General features: G+C 49.4%; 1 protein-coding gene across 5 annotated transcripts; it reads right to left on the bottom strand.

The window, feature by feature from the left end:
- Positions 1 to 810: 810 nt before the first annotated feature.
- On the bottom strand, positions 811 to 20,256 carry USP20 (ubiquitin specific peptidase 20). 5 transcript variants are annotated; one of them, XM_027687840.1, is made up of 24 exons: positions 20,135 to 20,256; positions 16,629 to 16,741; positions 16,189 to 16,242; positions 15,469 to 15,531; positions 15,200 to 15,331; positions 14,460 to 14,556; positions 14,200 to 14,269; positions 13,564 to 13,677; positions 12,706 to 12,784; positions 10,962 to 11,403; positions 9,939 to 10,076; positions 8,586 to 8,698; positions 8,003 to 8,175; positions 7,475 to 7,569; positions 6,926 to 6,959; positions 6,669 to 6,714; positions 6,248 to 6,428; positions 5,666 to 5,792; positions 5,405 to 5,574; positions 4,719 to 4,800; positions 4,351 to 4,459; positions 3,893 to 3,995; positions 3,580 to 3,651; positions 811 to 2,861 (listed from the first exon to the last, which is right to left on the bottom strand). In XM_027687840.1, the coding sequence occupies exons 2-24, from the start codon at positions 16,707 to 16,709 to the stop codon at positions 2,701 to 2,703; spliced, it is 2,736 nt and encodes a 911-aa protein (XP_027543641.1). In that variant the 5' UTR covers positions 16,710 to 16,741; positions 20,135 to 20,256; the 3' UTR covers positions 811 to 2,700. The 5 variants fall into 5 exon arrangements, with proteins under 5 accessions (XP_027543641.1, XP_027543639.1, XP_027543640.1 ...); XM_027687838.1 differs by having other exon boundaries at positions 20,088 to 20,176; XM_027687839.1 differs by lacking the exon at positions 20,135 to 20,256 and adding an exon at positions 19,728 to 19,810.
- Between the last annotated feature and the right edge of the window lie 8 nt (positions 20,257 to 20,264).

Raw genomic sequence — 20,264 nt, 5'->3', positions numbered from 1 at the left:
ATATGCAGTACAGTTATGGCAGCCCTAGAGCTGTTTGGACTGTAACCAGTCCCCTCTGTGGGAGGGTGTTTGGTGTCTCCAGGAAGGTTTGGAGCAGTTCAGCAGTTGCTCAGGTGACAGATTTGGTTGTGAGATGCAGGGTTCGACAGTTGATTCCACACTGCTCAAGAACAAGCTCCATGTTCTTGTTAACCCAGCTCGAGCTCTGCTTCTTCAGACATTTCAGGCTCCAGCTGAGGCTGTGTCACTCACCACTTGGGCAGGGAACTCCTGCTCCTCCAGCCCCTCGGGCTGCTTTAGAAACTCTGTTAATTCTCAGGGGTGAGAGCCTGGCATTCCCTGGGGCCTCGGTGCCAAAGCTGCTGATGTGTGTTACCAAGGAAGGGGAATGGTATCAGCAGGGACATCTCAGCCACAAAACAGTGACAGGAAACTCTTGTAGAATCCTAGAACAGCTGAATGAAACTCCTTCCCTTGCAAGTTACTTCCAGAATAGTAATGATGGTCATGAACATGTGCTTCTAGAGCCCCCAGGCTTTCTGAGGCACACTCAGGTGAAATGGGGTAAATGAAAGGTGAAGGGAGGCCTGTAAGCAGAGACTGAAGGGGCAGGTACCCTCTGAACCAGCACAGGATGATTTACTAGCCTCAGGCTACTGAAGCTCATTGTACCCAGAAGAACCCACATGACCTCTGGGCAGCAGGAATTTTGGATTTTAATTTTTCTTCTTTAATTTTTCTCCCTTGCCCCCACTCCAGGCTCTCTGGAGCTGTGTCAGTCCCTCTCACCAGACAAGGCAGGCCCCAGCGTGTTGAATGCACATGTATTTATTGTACCACATTTTCAGCACAAGGTCTAACACTTAAGCACAGGAGTGTTGTTACAGTCTGTACAGCACCCTCCGGACACACGGACAACACGGACATGCAGCCCTGCAGGCTCTGCAGCACATCCCAGGGCTGCTGCAGTGGGGAACAAAGACAGCTTGGAACAATGAGAATCCCAACAGTGGCTCATTCTCTGACCTCCCCCTCGGGCCTGTCTGGGTCTATACAAGCATCCCATAAACAGGATTGTAAAATTAACATGCTGAACCGTTTACAGACAGTTTGTAAAGAAGCTGCTGTTTGCAGCAAACATTTGATCTAAAAAAAAAGGAATAAATAATCTGAAGGCCACATTTTTCTTCTGAAGTTCTCCTGTCCTACCCCCTTCTATCTCTAAGTCAAAGAGCAGCCTTTCTCTCCCTCTCCCTCCCTCTCTTTTTCAGGTGAGGAGCTTGGGAGGTCCCAGCCCCACATGGAGTCTGGCACCACTAAGGCCAGACTGGATGCTGTGCAATCATCCAGCACAGTTTGGTTCCTCAGGCCATGGGAGGCACCTCTTCCTTCTCTGCCTCCACTAAACCTCACTCAAAGCCTTGCAAAGATTTAACTCTTGCCTTTCTGCCTTACAAGATGAATGAAAATATTTTTAAGAGTAGCTCTGCTGAGAAAAGTGGGGTTTGGCCTATTTTGCCTTCATTCCTGTCTCCACTGCCTCCATCAGCTGCCCCTTGGCTGTACTGGTGGCCATAGATGGGGGAGCAAATTCATTAAGTGAGCCACTGTATACACAAAGGACACCTGGAATGACCTCAGCACACAGGTGGGAGTGCGTTAGCAGGAAGCAGCTCATTCCTAAAAAGCTGCTTCCCCAGCCTGGGCCCTGCCCAGCCAAGGGTGACCCCTCAGAATGGGCTCTGTGGGAACAGAGGAGCCCTTCCTCAGCCTTCCCACCCCTCTGCTTGTCGTGACAGATGTGGAGACACAGCTTATGGCAGGGTCAGGAGCAAGGAGTTCCAAAATCTGCATCAGAGCTGTGCTGTGTCCCAGCCCAGCCCAGCCTTCCTGATACCACCCCGTGAGCTGCACACCCAAAGGCTGCAGCCCACAGCTCCACAGTGCCAGGAGCTTCAGCAGGAAGAGTGCAGTGGGAAGGAGGACTCACCTTCCAGCTCTGTTCTCTGAAACTGTGCTGAACAGGTGAAATGAGACAGAAGGAGAAAATAAAATTCTGCAGGACCATGAAGGTGAGGTTTTAGGAGTGAGAGGAGAAAGGAACAGCCTCTTTCCAAATTTTTTAGTTGGTTGCAACCGAATTCGCAAGAATTCGATAAAGAGCAAAAACTAGGAAGTTGTGACAGCTGTGCACCACCAGCACAAAACCCCAGGGAGAGTGTGTGGCTTTCCTCAGCCTCAAACAACAGGTTTCTCTGGTTGCAACACTGCCCGCTGGAAACATAAATAACATTTCATTGTCTTCATACATTTGAGTTAAAAAGAAAAGTGCCAAAAGCAAAACCTGCACAGGAGCAGAGATCGGTGCACTGGGGACGAGCTGGGAGTGCTGGCTTCTTGTAAGCAAAGGAAAGGGGGAGGGCTCGGGTCAGGACAACCCTCGTGAAGTGTGGCTGCAGCCTCGTATCATGGCTTCATCCAGAGGTGAGTTAGAGCCTTCTCCCAGTCCATCCCAGCACCACCCTGTGCCCAAAGCCACGTTGAAAGGATGAGGAGGAAGCCTGCCTGCCCCAGGAGTTTGGGGGGAGCTGCACACACCTTCGAGTACCAGACAAGAAGAGGTTTGACCCCTCAGGACTCCCCAGCCCTCCACCCCCACACAGAGGTGTCTGTGCCTTCCCTGCCCCAGTCCCACCCGGGTCACACCGCGCGCGTCTCCGCTTCGATCTTCTGCTCCCCGTGGTGGTTCTCCAGCTCTTGGACCTGGGCCACGTTCTGTCTGATGGCAATCTCTGGGCCCCCTCCATACAGTGTGCTTAAATAAACCCACGTCTCCTCGGAAATCTGCCCGTAGTCAGCGCCTGGAAGGGACAACAGCACTAATCCAGCAGGAAAAAGATGAGGCACCACAACGCGAGGACGTTCTCTCCAACCACCTCCCCTGCACAGCTCACCCCACAAAGAGGAGGCACTGGTGGTCCCTACCAAAGCCCCCACCCCGCTGACCCTGTACAGCTGCAGCCCCCACAGTGCCACCTCCTGGAAGCACATCAGGGCTCCAGTGTGTCCATCACTAATCCACATCCCCAGTCACCACATCTGCATGTCTTTTAAATCCCTCCAGGGATGGCGACTCTATCTCTGCCCTGGGCAGCCTGTTCCAAACCTTGATCACCTTTTCCATGAAGAAATTTTTCCCAATATCCAATCTAAACCTCCCCGGGCACAGCATGAGGCTGATTTTACTTCAGAAGCTGCACCGCAGCAGATGCTGAGTAAAGACCAAGTCCAAAGCAACACAGGATCCAAGCTACAACACAAAGAGGAATGGTGGAAGGGGCCTGGGGAGCAGCAAGGCAGGAGCTGGGGAGCTGCAGGAACCAGCCACAGCACCAAGCTGGTCATGGAAGAGCTGCCACTGGAGAACTGGCTCAGGTAGGCAGAATGGGGTTGGGCAGAGAACTGTCATTCTCTGCAACACCATCTTCCTCTGTGACTGCTTCATTATGGACCCCCAGATCCAGTGGAACAGTCTCCTCCACCTTCAGGAACACTACAAGGCAGAAGCACAATCCTTACCCTGCTTGACTTGCACGTGCCCACCCGGTTTTGTGAGGGCAATCTTGGTGTTGTCAATGGGTCCAGGAGGCTCTGTGGGAGAACAAACATGTCAGAAACCACCTGCTTTCCTCATTGCCTCCAGATCCAGCTTCTTTCCTGAGCTGGTTCTCTTGTCATTTCTGGGAACCTGCAGGCAGTCAGGAGGGCTGGTGTCTGAACTCTGCTCAGCCTCGTCACCGCAGCCAGGGCAGTGCTCACCCGGGACCCAACAAATGGACTCATTTCCATTCCACCCCTCACCCCTGGCAGATCCCTGCTCTCTGATCCTTACCGTTATCCTTGCCCTTGACAAAGGCTTCCCACTCCCGGAACCACTGCATGCTGATACAGTAGATGACACTTGGAGACTCCTCTGCCTGGAAAGCCTTGTTCAGCTGGGAGAGCAGAGAACAGAGACATGCAGGAAGGACTCAGTCACTCCTGAGATCTCAGGGGCCCCTTCCCCAAAGGCAGCTTTGCCATTCTCCAGCAGAACCCCACGTAATTCCCTCCTCACCCTGTTCCTGCTCACCAGAGCAGGCAAGAGACAAGAATGGTTTCACACTTCGTGCCTGCACAGGAATTTCACGTCCCAGCTGCCCTTCCCCTGTGCTGCCAGCACTGCGGAACCCCCAGGCCAACCTCCTGCCCGTGCTGTAGATCATGTTCTGGAAAACTGGCAGGGGTTTTCCAGGTCTCCATTTCCCCCCTCCACCCTTTGCCTTCCTTCCAGATGCTTCCCATGCCAACCTTGATGAAGGTGTCGATTTCGATCCTCCTGCGCTTGGCGAGCGCTTCGATCTCCACTTGGCAAATGGAGCACACGTACAGATGGTTCACAGCAGGGCCACCCCCAAACCTGAGCACAGGGAGAGAGGGGAATGGGGAGCTGCAGCAGAATGGAAATGCTTCCCAGCCCTGCACCCTACAGACATGGATTGTTTTACTACTCCACACACTGGTGAACGAGGTGCGTCTGCAGCCGAGGGCAGAGCTGCCTTCACTCAACCACTGAGGACCACCCAGTGCTCTGGAACAGGCACTGATCCAGCTTATTCTGACTTAGATCAGGAAACTCTACCAAATACTGGGAGAAAGAATGAAATGGTCACATTCACCTGTTGTAGAGATATTCCCACACGTTTTGGGGCAGAATCACAACCAGATCATCGATGTAATGGTATTTATTAGGAGGGATCCCTGTGGAGGAAAGGCAGAGTTAATCAGGGAACTCACTGCTGTGTAAAATAGACACAAATAAAAAAGCAGATTTGCCTTTCTGAAAACTCTGATTCCAGAATCTGCTCCCTTTGCTAATAGAAGACAGTCAAGAGTTCATCAGCTGTGGACATTTCTCAATTCACGGCCTCAATTTCTAATCAAGTGCCTCAATTCCAGTGAGAGATTTACAAACACAAGTGCTCCCCAGCATGACTGATGAAGCAGCAGAAGAGTCAGACATAGTATCAGCTCCGTTCTCCAAACAAACCCTGAGGGCCAGCCTTGCTGACAGGGTAACACAGATGAATGCTGCCCTATCTGCTTTCTACAGGTTTGTTTTTAAACACAGAGAACTGAAAACTGATGTTTCCCAGCATTAAACATCCCCCCAGGCCTCCGACCAGCAGCACAATGGGTATATGTCTCATCCCTCTCTGAGCAGGCTGGAGTTTCTGTCAAAGAGGCTCCCACTGGAGCATCTCCTGTATCAGGATGGCAGCTGGAGCTTTTTCCTGCATTTGTTCATGCACCAGGAAACAAAGGTACAGCCAAGAGGTACTGCTCCCAGGTCCAGCAGCCTTACCTCCATGGGAGCACAGAAAGGTGTGATTGGTGATGGGCCCAGGCTCAGCAAAGGTGTTGAATTTATTGAGCCACTCTCGAGAGATGTAGAACTGGAGCAAACTGTGCTCCTTCATGCTGGCCAGGGACACGACCTTCTGGCGCTCTCGCACGGCTTCCTCACTGCTCTTCCTGGAGAGGGGAGGAGAAAATTAAACAATTCCTGAAAACTTGAGTTTGTGAAATGCATTTCTAGGTCTTCTGTAACCAGGGCTCAGCTCACCTGTAGAACAGGACATAGGCCTCTGCATTCTGCACCACGGTCTCGTGCACCTCGGTGACGTACTGGTCATCGAACTCGTACCACTGGCCGTTGATCACGTTCTGGCAGTAGGCAATGTAGTGGCCACCTGGAACAGAGAACACAGCCCTGCTGGGATTCACAGGGCAGACAGAAGGCAGGCCTGGGATAATGTCAGCAGCACAAACAGGATTAGCTGCTGGCAGAGAACAGAGAGACAGACACACAAAAAAAAAAAAAAAAGGATAATTCCTGTTCAGGCAAGCTCTGCAGGAGCAGCAGAGCCTGGCACTGTCACCCTGATTTGCCTTCCTTGTAAGAGCCTCTCAGCAAGACTGAACACTGGGAAAGGGTTTGAGCCAAGCCCACAGTGAGGCTGAAATAGCTGCAGGGGATCTGTCAGAAGTTGCTTGGTTCACTTGCAAAGGGCAGAGGCTGCACAAGGCTGGGAATGGAGGGGGGTGGCCTTACACTGCCCCTCAGCCCAGCAGAGGTGTTGGCTAGTCCTGAGCACACTCCTCCCATTGCTGCTCCTCTGCCCGTGCTCCCAGCAGAAGGACTTACTGCCTGCTGTGCCGTGGTGACAGATGACTGACAGGAGGTCATAGGTGGTGATCTGGGAGACACATTCCTTGGCTAGGAAGGGTCGCAGATCCAGCCCTTCCAAGGGGAAGGAGACATGGCTGTTGATCTTGAAGGAATACATCACCTCGTGCCGGAACCGTTTCAAGTGGATGCAGAGAATCTGAAAGACCAAGGACAGAGGACACCAAAGCCCAGTGTTACTGTGGCTGTTCTGGTAACACAGCACATCTCTGTGTGTCTGATCTTCCTGCTGGCTCCTCAGCTTAGAATGGGAAAGCCTCATCTGGTCTAGATACAGGACTTTGCCATCAAAACAAACTGCTGGTTTTGTTCCACCTCTGGCCTCCTCACCTCCTCAGGGCTGCTAAAGAGAACTAGAGAACAAGGTGCTTTCACTCACCTCTGGGAGCCGGAGGACCTTGCAGTACTTCACTCCATTCCGCAGCCTGAGGGAGGAAAAGAAACGAGCTGTGAGAACCCTCTAAAGCAAAGGGATGCCAAAAGGCAAGGCTGGGTCTTGCTCACTTTGGAATCCAAGACAAATCCTGAATTCCAGCAGAAGAGATGTCCAGGTAGAGGGCACAGCAAAATATTTGACAGCAATACAGAGAAATAAAGTTCCAGAAAAGCAACACCATACAGATAATGCCAACTTACTTCTTACACCGTTCACAGCTGTACATGTTGTCCCCTGCAGACAGAGAGAAGAGAGCCATTATACAGTTGCTCAGAGCACACAAGGCTGACACAGCTACATTTCCACCAAGTGCAGAGAAACCATGTTAAGAGCCTCTTGGGGAAGCCAGGATGAGAGGAGAGCAAAACAATTCCTCTCAATAAGTGTGGGCAAGAAGAGCATGCAACTAGCAGGAAAGTATGGAACTGCCCACCAACAACACACAAACAGCAAATTGAGTCCTCTAGAGCTTAAGAAGTTGATGGAGAAAGCAAAGAAACTAAGTAACCACAGCACTCGACCAACCAACAGCTATGACTGCTCCTTGCTGAGGACACTCTCACCCAGATTTCCCACTCCTGAGCAGGTGGGAAAACTCAGTCCTGCACAGAGAAGCTGAGCTGCCAACTTTTGGTACTGCCACTCTCTAAGTGACATAATAAGGCAGGATTTGTTGGAGCTTTAATTCGCCTCCAAAATGCACACAAAATGCTTCTCCAGGCTGTCAGACCCCACTGAAGAAAACTCACCCTTCAACTCATCTGCTGCAAAAAAGGCAGCAAGGCAATCCTCCAGTGTCACCACGGGACCCCAAAACCAGCTAGGGATACAGGACACCACAAACCTGCAGAGGAGAAGTGATTAAGAGTTATACCTAAAAGAGCTGAATGCTTTGGTGTACAAAACCCCAAATGGATGATGGGTTTCCTTCCTAAGCTCATCCTACATCCCAGAGGAGAAGGGAAGGCAGGACTGCTCTCAGCTGATGTTCCTACTGTGACTGCTCAAACTGAAGTGATTTGGAAAACTAAACCAGGAATTAATTTGCTCTGGAGGGCAGAAGTGAGGGATGATCAGCTGCACAAGAGCTCTCAAGGTGTGTGACAGAACTAGAGCAATGGTAACAACTGGTTTACATGAAAAGGCTCAAAGCCCTGTAAGATGCCACATGCTGTCCTCCAAGGAATGGTTCCAAGTGGCCACTGGTTAGGGATAGCTGCCTTCCAGCACTGCAGGGCAAACCCCAGAAAAAAAGATGTCCTGCACAGGGAACACACCTCCGGATATACTCCATGATGAAAGCAATCCAGCCTTGTGAGGCATAGTTGTCCCCACATGCCCCTGTCTTAGCTGGCACGTTTTGGTAGATGGCAGAGTGCAGCTTGGCCAAGTCCTCCTTCCCTGGGATTGGGAGTGACAGGTCCTGGAATGTCTCCACTGTTGTAGAAACCTGAAAATATCCAAGAGGAAGAGGTCTGGGTTTCCCGTGTGTGTAATGGAGATGGGACCCGACCTTCATCACCTTTTATCACTGCTTGGATTTTGTCTAGGCTCGAAACCTGAGCTGGCAGTAGGAGCAACTTGCTCTGGCTAATTATTCTTCCCTGCTGTCAGCAGACTGACTTCTGTCAGGGCTTTTGTAGCACTGGACTCAGTTTCCTAATGTGAATCTGATATTCTGGGCCAACTCAGTAACATGGATCTGCAAACAGACCCCTACACAGAAACACGTCCTCACACCGCCCCTGCCATCACCCATCCCCATTTTTGCAGGTTTGGAAAGAGCAACACCATTCCCTAGGAAGGGATCAACAAGCTTGAAAGCTGTGCTGTGAGGCTGACAGGGCCCAGGAGACTCACCCTGTCGCACGTGAGGCACTGCACCAGGCTGAGGATGGAGCCGTCGAAGATGTCAGAAATCACACTGCGGTAACGGAGTTCCTTCTTCTTTTTCCCAGAAGCCTGCATCTGGGCTGAAAGACAAGGAAGCCCCACTGTGGAGTAACTCCCTCTCAGTCTCCTGTCTCTCTAGAGTCACACAGTCACATAAGAACATGAGACAAGCACTGTCCTGATGTTCAGACCCCACGTGCATGACAGGGAGATGGTGGAGCCTGTAGCAAAGGGACACGGAGGACACTGCTGCTGTGTGTGGTATAAGAAAGGGAGAGGCAGCCAACTGAACCAAGAGCAGCGTGCCAGCTCTCAGGAGGCAGAAATTGTCTTACTGGAAATCCTGTTTCCATCCTCTTACATGTTTAGAAGCCTGGCCCTGCCACAGACAGTCCCTGCTTTTAAGTCTTGCGACATTTTGCTCTAAGCTTTGCACTTTACCTCCTCTCCCCTCTGACCTGTATCTGTACTTAGTCCTTTTTTTTTTTCCCCCCTCTGGCCACATGTTCTCCAGGTTTCTTGCACTGGTGACGATTCTCCACAACAGGGACTGGCCAAATGCAAAGTTTTGTTTAATAACAAACCCTCTTCCCACACACACGTGCACGGAGTCAGAGTGCTCTTCATCCAGGCAGAACATCTGCGGCTGTGTTGACCTCAGCCAAGGGGCTGGGACACAGCTGAAGAGAGAATGTCCTCATGGAACAGCTGTAGGGACAGTGGTACAAGCACATGCCATTGTGTTTGCAGGCTATGCAATGTGGAGGGATTTTGATTTGCAGTTTGCTGTGGGATGAAGAGACCGGTTTGATAACAACACAAGCCAGGCTCCACTCTGCAGCCTGACAGTGCTCCCAGCACTGCAGGGACACCTGCAGCCCTAATTCCATTCTTGTGAGCCCAAGCTGTGCAAGAGGCAGGAAGCTCTGTCAGTAACACACCGAGTGGTCCTCGGCCCCACTTGCTATGAAATTCAAGTCTGGCAGACAAATGTTTATGCATCTCCCCACTCCCCTGAAGGGACAGAGCTTGTGCCTGGGACTTCAGAGTCATTTTATTCATGACAAACGCAGCAGATCCAGGCATGGAGATCATTTCAGGCTCCAGTGTAAGAACAAACTAGAACACTGTTGTGCCCAGAGCTTGACTTTACCTGCAGGTTTACTGTAGTCTTTGCCAAATACTATTTTAGAACGCACTGATGTCCAGGGGAATCATCACTTTTTACATCTGTTAATCAAGAATCACAATGGATTCCTTCTCTCCCCTCCTCCTCTATGTGCCCCCCCTTTGCCTCCCAGCAATCCCTCTTTGCATTACCTTTCTTGAGGACATAGGAAGGTCCAATCCTGGCAGGACTGGAGCGAGGAGGGCTGCTGGAGAGCTTGGAGTGCATCTCGTGATGAACCGGACTGCAGGGGCGTGAGGAGCAGCGCACGTAGGCATCATTGTCAGGTTCTGCTTGGGAAAACGGGGAGGGAAAAGGGCACTGGTGAAAACCCCAGTTATGAAAGGCAACCCCACCTGCCATCAGTGTCGGCCCAGCACTGCATTCCAGCACAGAATCTTTTCCAAAGGCACAGTTCAGTGCCTGTTAACTGTCCTGCTTGCACAGGCTGGCAGACACAGCTCCCTCAGAGCACGGGTGAGAGTGCACACAGAGCTATACTGAACAGCTAATAATCACATACTAAAAAACCCCCCAAAACAACCCGCCATTTTTTCACACTTAGATGACTAATTAGGTTTTGCAGCTTGCTCCTGTAGCCCTAATCCACACAAACAGCATTGCTGCCTTCAGTGCCAGCTGGCAGAGTAAGGCTCTTACATAAAGAAGCGTTGAAAGATCGGGTATGTTCAGCTTGAGGTGACTCCACACTGCTGCTCTTTTCTTTTCCCCGAGACACAGAAATGCACAAACTGTGCCTCTCCCTTTTCTCTCCCCAAAGCCCACAGTCCAACACTAGCAAACACCTTCTCCCATGCCCTTTCCACAGCTATTATTTCCCCAGGCCAGAGTATCAAATAAAGCAACGTACACATAAAAAGCCTTTTTTCTCAAAAGGCATAAATACAGTGTTTGCAGGTTTGGCAGAGGCAGGTAAAGACAATGCTGTGCCTTTACTCAGCTCACAGCACTTTGGCCTGGCTAAGCACCTCTCTGGCTCACCTAGTGTATTTGCTTATAGACAAAGGCAGGACTGAGGAAAACCTTGCATACAAAATCCTTTGAAACCCAGAGAAGGAACAGTCACATTATGTGTGGTTTGCCACTGCACCCCACCACAGTCCCTGTGCAGGATGTAACATCTTTCTCAGAGATATCCTGACTGGAAGAGGTACCTGGTGTCCTACACGGGCTGGCAGGACGGGGAGCTGGCAGCATCTCAGGTGAGGCTCTGCCATCAACTGGCATCATGGTAGTGTCAACATCTGCATCCTCATCCACCTGCTCCGAGTTGCTGCGCCGGTGGCCACAGGAGAACTTCCTGTCCTTCATCCTCTCTTTCTCAGAGATCCCTCTCCCTGCTTCATCCTGGATCAACAGCTCTGTCTCTGCCAGGGAGCCACTCCCCATGCTCCCTGTGGTCCGACTTTGTCCCTCTCCTTCCCCCCTGTCACTACTGGAGTCACAAGACAGGAATTCATCCTCCGAAGGGCTCCGGTCCCCCTCCCGCTTGTCCTCCTGGTCAATGGTATCCAAATCCCTCGTCTCTGCAACAACTGGTTCCTTCAGTTCTTCGTGGAGCTGATCCATCAGGCACCGCAGGAACTCCTGGGTGTCCTGAAAACCGAGTGATTCCATGTCAGTATCCAGCCAGAAATGGGGCAAATGAGGGGGGGGGCAAAGAGGGGCTCCACTCTCAGCCTATTCCCACACTGCCCACAAAGGTCAACCAGCTCTGCAGCTCTGCTAAAGCAGAGAGAGGGCCATGGCCACATACCAAAAGGCCTCCCTCTGCAACAGAAATTCTATTAACTCCTAAATAATAAAAGGCCCAATTTTTTTTTATCTGAATATCTTCAGCTGAAAGACATTGAAAAGCCAGAGAGCAGCCTGCAAACCAGGAGCTTATTTGTCAGGGGTTTGCCACTGATAAGAGGCAAGAGACAAGGAGAAACCTGATGAAAACAGGAAGCCCTGGAGAACAGACAAGCACCCACAAATAAATTTTATGAACACTCACTTCTGCTCAGGGTAATCCATCTCTTAGAGAGGGCAGATTAAAATCTTTAATAAAGGAGGAATGGAACCAAGGCTATACAATCCAGGTGCAAGCTCCTACATTCATAATACATGGTAAAAGAGCTGATAGGTTGGCTTCAAAGGAGCTGCTGGAAAGCAACTTGGTATTTTGACAACTCCAGAGAGTTAATTATGATGTTTCTGTTATTTTATGAAGTTTGGCTTTTAGCCTGCCCTGCCTTCAATTTTATCTCTTTAGAGATGAGAGTTTTCCAAGCCAATGTACTTCACATCAAAGACAGATATAGAAGTTCTTTCATTAATCATTATTTTTATCCTCTGTTTTGATTTCTTGTCACTATCATGGTTTAGATGTACTGTCACTTCTCTTGCAAATTTTTGAATCATAGTTTTTTGTTTACATTTGATTCCAAAGAACAAACAGAGCAGCTACACTGATAAAGACTTCAAAGAAAAAAAAAAGATACTATCTTTATATAAGATTTAGTTTGCTGTGATTCCCCAGAAAAAGAATATAGAACCCTCACTTCTTTGACTTTTTAGTACAGATTTATCCAGGTTTTTCAGCTCTGATGTGAATAAATAATACCAAATTCTTATATAGCAGGTATCAATAGACCTCAAAGTTGTTTATAAAGGATTTGACCATCATCATTTCAGAGGTGAGCAAGCTGACACAAGAAAATGAACTGATTTGGAACCAGCAAGAATCCAGGTCTCTCAAATCCTAGCCCAGTGCTCTACAAAATCACTGACACTGATACAAAAAGGCCATGACCCCTGAGCTCAAGCTCTTCCTTCTGAACACAAGCACCACCACTGCAGGAATTAAAATCCCACCATCTGTGGAATAATGGCATGGGTTTTTTCAGGCCCCACCTGCTGTGCATAGCCTCGGAACATGGGGTTGACGAGTTTAATTCCATGGGATAGACTGCTTGGAACAACATAACTCGGGCTGTTTAGACATGGAAAAAGAAGAAATGAGTTAGAGTTTGCTTATTGGGCCTGGAGCCAGTCTGTCTAATAGGCCATAGCAGAGGGTGTGGTAATCAGTTAAAGAGAACAAAAGATAATTATGCACCTGCAAAACCTGGGCACAGATTTCTGCATTAGCTGGATGACAAACACACCAAGAGACAGAAAACACCTCGCAGCCATTTCAGTCTGTCCTTCCAGAGAGACTCCTCCCCAGAGCACATTTCACTTACAGCTCTGTCCACACTTTGAATGCTCTCAGCTGATTCTTTCCAGAGCAGGGTTTGGCAATTAGAGTTTCTTGGTTGGATTCTGCAGCACCATGTCTGGCTCAAAATCTGGGTGGGCTGACCACCCAGAAAACGGGGTGAATCAAACCAAGATCAAAATGACATGATACTGCTTCACAGGCTACAGCCTCCTCCTCCAAAAAGACACAGTTCACTTTTGTTCTGTATCCTACTTAGGCCTTGTTAAAAACAAACATGAGGCAAACATGCAAATGCCATTTAAATTCCTAGTTTGATGGTTTTTAATTGATTGCACAGAGCAGATATCTTCAGGTTTTAACAGAGCTGCATAATTTTGCACTGTCCTTTGAAATGGTCTAAATTTGAACCAGTAGCAAACATTTGCCAAACTGTCACCTGCATTTTCCACTCTCTTCAGTAAAAATCTCTGTATCACTTCTTCCATCCAGACCTCAGAACTAACACATCTATGAAGCCTGGCCAGAATAGATTAGAGGTGACCACTCACCGTTTCTTGTGCCAAACCTCAGACACCAACTTCTGGTAACTTTTGCACAGTGCAGGTTTCTTATCTGTACGGACCAGTCCACCACATTCCAGGAAAAACTGTGTGAGAGGTGGGCTACAAGAGATGGAAGAGAAGGATTAAGAAATTTCTCCTCTGCTTCTACTTAAGGGTTTACTAAAATTTAAATGCAGGCCTTCTATCAAAAGCATGCTTAAGATACTGCTTCTAAATCAAGGGAAGAAGTGATTCCAGATGCAGAGCTGAGTTCTAACTTGAAACAAATGGAAAAGGCTGATGTGAACCTGTTCCCAGCACAGAGATGATGTCCTGGAATTAAGTCCTCAGCAGGATGGCTAAAGAATATTTTAGGATATGGGTTGTTAGAATGATATCACTGGGGAGAATAAAGAGATGTGACATGGCTTTTCACGAGATAAATACTTTCTGTTGCGACAGAAATGATGAAATTTTACTTCAAGCAATTTCCTGCTGTAACACTTCTGCCCTTAAACAAACACTATTTTTTTCTGCCCTTAGCCTGGCTGATCTCTCTTTGCAAGACTCATGAAGGTCTCAGATCAGAGGTGACACTTTTGGTATTTAGTGAAGGATGCCACTGAAGGCCCTCACGCCTACCAGTTAGAGAGAGCCTGAAGTGCTGCATTCATGTAGCAGGAGTTCCCAAGATTTTTCATTCCAGTAAGGCCTAAAGCACAAACAAGAGAGGGATGAATCACTTTCCAGACATGCTGCTTTCTATATTCCTCCCCAAAGGACAGGGAATCCAGCCCTTTCTAAACAGTCTCCACACTCTGCTCCCAGGAACCTCCCAGTGCAGGTCCTAGAGATTGCAGAGTTGCCCTCCCAGCCCTTTCATCCATGTGATGCAAAGTTACCTCTTGGTTTCAAATCATCATCCTCTGATTCAGATTCGCCTTCATCAGCCACTGCAATTGGAACAGCTTTCAGAGGGTGAGCAGGCAAAGGAGAATCCTAGATTAAAGACAGAGAAGTAAGTCTCAGTGAGAGAAATGAATGATGAGCTGTGAGAGATATTATCTTACACATAAATGGAGCCAGCCTTTAAGAAAAGCAATGTGGAGAGAGAAGAACCAGTTGCACTGTCTACCCTTCTCACTAATGCCAGGAGGAAGTGGAAATAGTATTATTACTGCTTCCAGTACACAGGATAAGAGGCATCAGGAACGAGCAGCAGTGTCACAAGTACGTGTGTTTCTGGTCTGACAGCTCAAACTCCCATGGGCCATGCACTGAAAATGAAGATGGCACAGCTGCAGTGGTTCCTCCCAGATGCAGACACCCCATGGAAGAGGCAAGGAAAGGTTAAAAACAAAGTCAGAATAGATATTTAAGTCATAGAATCACAGGATCATAGAATGGTGTGGGTTGGAAGGGACCTTAAAAATCATCTAGTTCCCACCCCCAAGTCATCTGGAAGTCTTTTTGCTGGGAGACCCCATAAGGAAGGGCTACTGATCCTCTGGCTGCTTTCAGTGAAAGAGTTCCTGTGACAACAAAACCCGCACAACAGCAGAAACCACTTGGCTAATTTTACACCAGGCAAACAAAAGCCCTGCCAAGCATTCAACCCTGGCCCTGTGTGACACAGACCCACCTGTTCAGTGAACTTGGCTGGGGGGGAGGGTGGGTGTGCTGCCAGCCTCTGCTCCAGGAACACCTCCTTCTCACAGGCGTAGCACCACACGCGGAACGTGGTCAGATTCACCGTCAGGTTGTGCTTTTTGGCCTAAGAATTAAAAAGGATGAAATGAGGGGGTCTCCCCTGACAGCTGGTGCAGTTTGAAGCACGGGACTACCAGAGCAAGGAATGGGGGAAAATCCAACTGTGTCTTGTCTAAACGCGGGTGACAGAGGAAAGCTCACCTGTGCATGAAGTGTGCTGTGGTCAGCAAAGGACTCCCCACAACCAACATAAGGACAACCAGTCTGGAGAGGGAAAAGAGCCAAAACACAACAGGCACATCAAATTAGAGCCTTCACAAAACAGTCTGCAACTCCAGTCCCACCAGCAGCAGCAGCAACGTCAGAATTATCTTGGCAGTTTTCTAACCTGCTTTTTATTCAGGGCCCAGAACAAGATGGAAATTTAGAATTCATGGGAATTTAGAAGTGATTTAAGAAAGGAAACCTAGAACCAGGTTTGCACGCAGGTAAAGGCTCTGTTTCAAAGTCATTGCTCCAACAGGCAGCTCCTCTGAGCAGACTCAAACCTCCTGGGGATTCCAGTGTAGAAATAAACTGCCCCTTCCCACCCACATGTCCCGTGGCACTCCCTCCCTCCTCACTGCCCTGAGCAACATCTGCCAAGGTGTCACCCTGCAGCCCCTTCACAGGTGCCAGCAGAGGCAGCTCACAGTCAACATTAGGCATTTTATTCATTCCTACTGGGAATTCCTACTCCCTACAAGGAGTGAACTGTTACATCTTGGCAGATTCTGACAGCATTGCCCTTTCATCTAGGGAGTCTCCTCCTTGGAATCCATCAAAAACCATAGATAGTTCCACTGTCAACCCCCTCTTTGCTTCCTACTATTCAAGTGAAGTTCCACCACATCATGTACACAAACAAGAAGCCATTTTTACCTGAAGACAAGCCCAGAGGTTTGGTCCCACAGCTCCACAAGACTGGCAAGTTCCCTGCATATTCATAACAAAAGAAGGATTGTTTGCTTGGTTGGTTTTTAAGTAACTGAGTCCTTTAAGAGTTGGAAACTTCTCTGTGAGACAGCCCTTGCCAACCTGCAGCTCACAGTATTTCATTCCTTAATACCACACTCCCAATCAAACATATACAATTTGCAGCACTTTAGCTAAGTGACACATTTAAGCAGGATGACAGTGAGAAATAGATCAGGTGGGGTCATAAAGGTTGGCTTTATGGGACATGTGCAGGGTAGACCAGAGTGGGAAGGAGAGTTTTTGCCTCTCTCTGGAGACAGGCAACATTTTCTTCAAAAAGCAAACATGCAAACCCATGCACAACAGCTAAAAGGGAAAGGACCAACAATCATAACACCCTGTACCTTGGATTTGAGCAGCAGGTCATCCCTGGTCACCTCTCCTATGGAATCCAGGTGAGGACAGATGTCTCGTGTATCCCCCATTTTCACCAACGCTCACACAAGTGGGTGTTTCCCTAGGACAAGAAAGGATAGTTCCTTTTACCTACACGTCAGGTTTGCTCTCACAGACTGTAAGAAGATACATGGGCATGTTTTGCATATTAGAGGTTACATATCCACCTTTAAGGTTCAGAGTTTGAAACAAATCCAAATCTGGAGCCATTCATATGAGCTGGCACAGTCTGGCCCCACTGCTGAGTGGCTGCATTGAAGCGAACAAGGCAATGGGGAGGAGAGGGAAACACACAAATAAAGCCAATAATCCGTGTCATGGAATGTGCCTTCAGAAGTGCAGGGAGGTGCTGGCACACAGGCACAGCTTCAGCTGCAAAGAAACAAATCTAATTAGCTCCTTTGCATGAAACTCAGGTGAAAAGTGAAAGGGCACTGCAGCCCAAGACACCAGTATGGAGCCTGTGGTGTCTTCCAGCTGATCTCAATCTAACACTTCGCTGTCACACTCCTTTATCAAACACTAAAAATATGATTAGTTCTAAATGAAGCTGGGCAAGAGGGAAATAAACTTAAATGAACTGTAACAGCAATAACCAGGCTACAGTCTCTGAGGAATTTACCATTTGATAGGTAGATTTTCAGCAGTATGAGCCACATAACTCTGAGACTGTGCAAAACATAACAACACACTGTTCCACCTGGCTCATATGTGCAAGCACGACAAGAACTGAGGATTTCATTGCTGTGTGCTTATGAGCACAATAAACACTTTCATGGTGGTCCATGGGTATGTAAAAGACTTTAAACATGTCTGAGTAACGTGCAGCTATATAAAAAAAAAAGAAAGGACTTTGTGTTTCTTAAGCGTAACTTAAATAACCTCACTCATGGCTGTTAAAAAAAAAATAAAAAAGAAGACAAGCGGTATTAATAGCACAGACCAAGATCAAAAATATTACTGTTGGCTGGAAATGAAGCAGATATGAAAAGGCCACATTACTGCAAGAAAGAAATGGAAAAATCTGATGAACTTGATGTTAATGACTCCAGGGCTGCTACACCGTTTTTTTCACATTTTGAGGACATTTGAAATAATTCCCAGTGTTATCTGGTCTGAATCACTGACGAGGAAGGAAAAAAAAAAAAGAGATATACGAATAAGCCATTGCAGCAACACTTAGCTGGGAGTGGAAAAGCTTGCCTAGCACCTTGCCTCGGCAGAAGACAAACCTCAAGCATAATTTTACAATGTTTTCCCAGCACTCTACAGAACTGAATGAACTGACAGGAGGAGCAAAGCAAAACTGGAGGGGGAAGAAATCATATGTGCATGGTAGAAAACACCACAGTGGTGCTGACCTGGATCTCTGTAACCTGTCAAGAGATGCTTTACAAACAATGAAGCAATTCCATGCAGCTTCCCAGAGAAGGAAAACAGCACCACGTAACACATGTTGATTGAAAAGACAAGTGACAAGAGCACAGTAGCTTTGACTAACACATAAAACTGGGACATTTCAGGCTCTGAGTCCCTTCATCAAACCCGACCCCATTTTCCCAAATGCATTAGCTGGTCCAATTAAAAAAAAAAAAGTATCAATGCCACGTTTGCTATTTCACCTTCCTTGATTTCTTGTCTCTTTCCCAGATGTTTCCCAGAAAATCTAGTGAACAAAATACTGGTTTAAAATTAATTCCAGATCCCTTATCTTCACCAGCTTAAGCAAACTAGGAACCAGTTCTGGAGCACACGGTGTTAATTCAGTCTTGTGGATGTGGATGGTTTCAGTGCTCTCCTCGGGACCACCCTTCTCCTCAAAATTAAAACCATGCCTTTAGACTTTCCAGCACTGGGGTGCTGATGTTCCCACACAGGGCTTTTCCTTTTTAACAAAACAGAGAAAAAACCTCATTTTTGCCTCTCAGCCCTGACAGCACACATCAGAAAAAGGTTGGAGTTGTGACTGCTCGGCAGGAAATATTTAATCTCTGCTTCTCACGACTCTGCCCTACCAGCTTTAGCTGGCACACACAGCTCTGATGCTGCGCAAGAAACCAGGAATTTCATGAAAGCACTGCCAGAGAGCTGAACTGTGCCTGTCAAAACGTACTGCAGATGATGGGAAAAGAAGTTACCCTAAAACAAGTCCCTCAGCCTGTCTTTCTCAAGCACCACTGTGGAGGAACAGTACACGAACATGTCAGAACAATTCCGCCGTAACTGCAACCTACTTTCAGTTGCTAAACTGCTGCCAAACCCAGCGTCTCTGCCTTCTACAGGAACACATTTCTTGGTTTGGGTTTTTTGGGGGTTTTTTTGCATAAAACAACTGTGTGGTTTTGTACCAAAGCTAGAGCCAAGCTACCAAGAGTTTCAGATCCATGCAGGCTGAGAGTGTGTGGAGTAACTGCACAAACAAAAGAGATCTTTGCACTGCTCATCCACAAAACAAACTACCAGGTCTGGTCTTGCATAACCCACCAAGAGAACGGAATATCTGCAGCTGTTCTCAGCGACATTTTACGCTTGAGATACTAAAGAAAGAAATACTTACTGAACTGCCCCACTGACAAGGCAGAAGCAGAAAGGAGGTGCTTCTGACTCGCTGCTGAACGTTTGCAGGGGAAAGCCAGAAGGTTTATGTGGAACAGGCAAAGCAGAGCAGGTCTGAACACTGATTTGTTACAGGAGGTCACAACACAACGGCTCACCCGGAGATTTAGCTTTTAGGCAAAAAACACCTCCGGTAACTCCCCCCCTTTCCTCGCTGTGTCGCTCCTCGAGCGCAGCAGACCCCCAAAACACAAACCCCCTCCTGACAGCCGCTACAGCTGTTCAGCACGAGGGAGGCTGAACAGAAACCTCCAAACCCCCAAAAGGTCGCCCCGGGGAACGCACCGGGCCCTGGGGGGCTGCAGGGCCGCCCCAAAGCCGGGGATCCCGGAGCCCCGCGGCCGCTGCTGCTGCTGCTGCATCATCCCGGGCCCGGCCGCCCTCGCTCCCCCCGCACGGTCCCGCCGCCCCCGCCCGCCTTCCCCGCTCACCTGCGGGATGCTCGGGACGCCGCCGCCCCCGCCCCAGGCCGGGCCGCCGGGAAGGGCCGCGGGCCCCGGGCAGCGCGGGGAGCCGGCGGAGCAGCGGCCGGGCCGCGCAGGCCGGGGGAGGAGCGGGGGCCGGGCTGCGCCGGGGCGGGGACGGGCCGGGCGGAGGGGCGGTGGCGCTGCCCCTGCGGGCCCCGGGGGCTCCCCCGTCACCGAGCGGTCGGGGCTCAGCCCCTCGCTCAGCCGGGGCACCCAACAGCGCGGCTCGGTGAACGGGGGGCGGCCGGGGCTGGAGGAGCCGCGTCCCGCCCGCTGCAAGGGCTGTAAACCCGGCTGTGGGACCAGCGCTCCCCTGACACGCACCGGCCACCGGCGGGGATGCGAGGAACGGGACGCCCCCCGTGACTTACACAGGGGCTCCTCGGAAAAGGCAGGGAGAGCCCGTGGGCTCCCGGCCCCGCTCCCGGGTGGGCACACGGGGGGCTCCCGGGCGGCTCCTGCCCGGACAAGGTGCTGGCAGGGGGGCGGTGCCGCCCGGCT

The sequence above is a fragment of the Neopelma chrysocephalum genome, unplaced genomic scaffold (assembly GCF_003984885.1).
Source record: "Neopelma chrysocephalum unplaced genomic scaffold, ASM398488v2 Primary Assembly neopelma1_74, whole genome shotgun sequence".
In the NCBI taxonomy this organism is placed as follows: Eukaryota; Metazoa; Chordata; class Aves; order Passeriformes; family Pipridae; genus Neopelma; species Neopelma chrysocephalum.
The sequence above is the reverse complement of the archived record's forward strand: the minus strand, read 5'-3'. Positions and strand labels throughout refer to the sequence as shown.

Bases quoted from the DNA above. Each gene is read 5' to 3' on its own strand.
- USP20 (XM_027687840.1), bottom strand. From the start codon at position 16,709: ATGGGGGATACACGAGACATCTGTCCTCACCTGGATTCCATAGGAGAG. The intron at 4,801-5,404 runs GTAAGGCTGCTG...TTTCCTCCACAG, and splicing joins CTTTCTGTGCTCCCATGGAG to GGATCCCTCCTAATAAATAC. The intron at 3,996-4,350 runs GTTGGCATGGGA...CTGCTCTCCCAG, and splicing joins AAATCGACACCTTCATCAAG to CTGAACAAGGCTTTCCAGGC.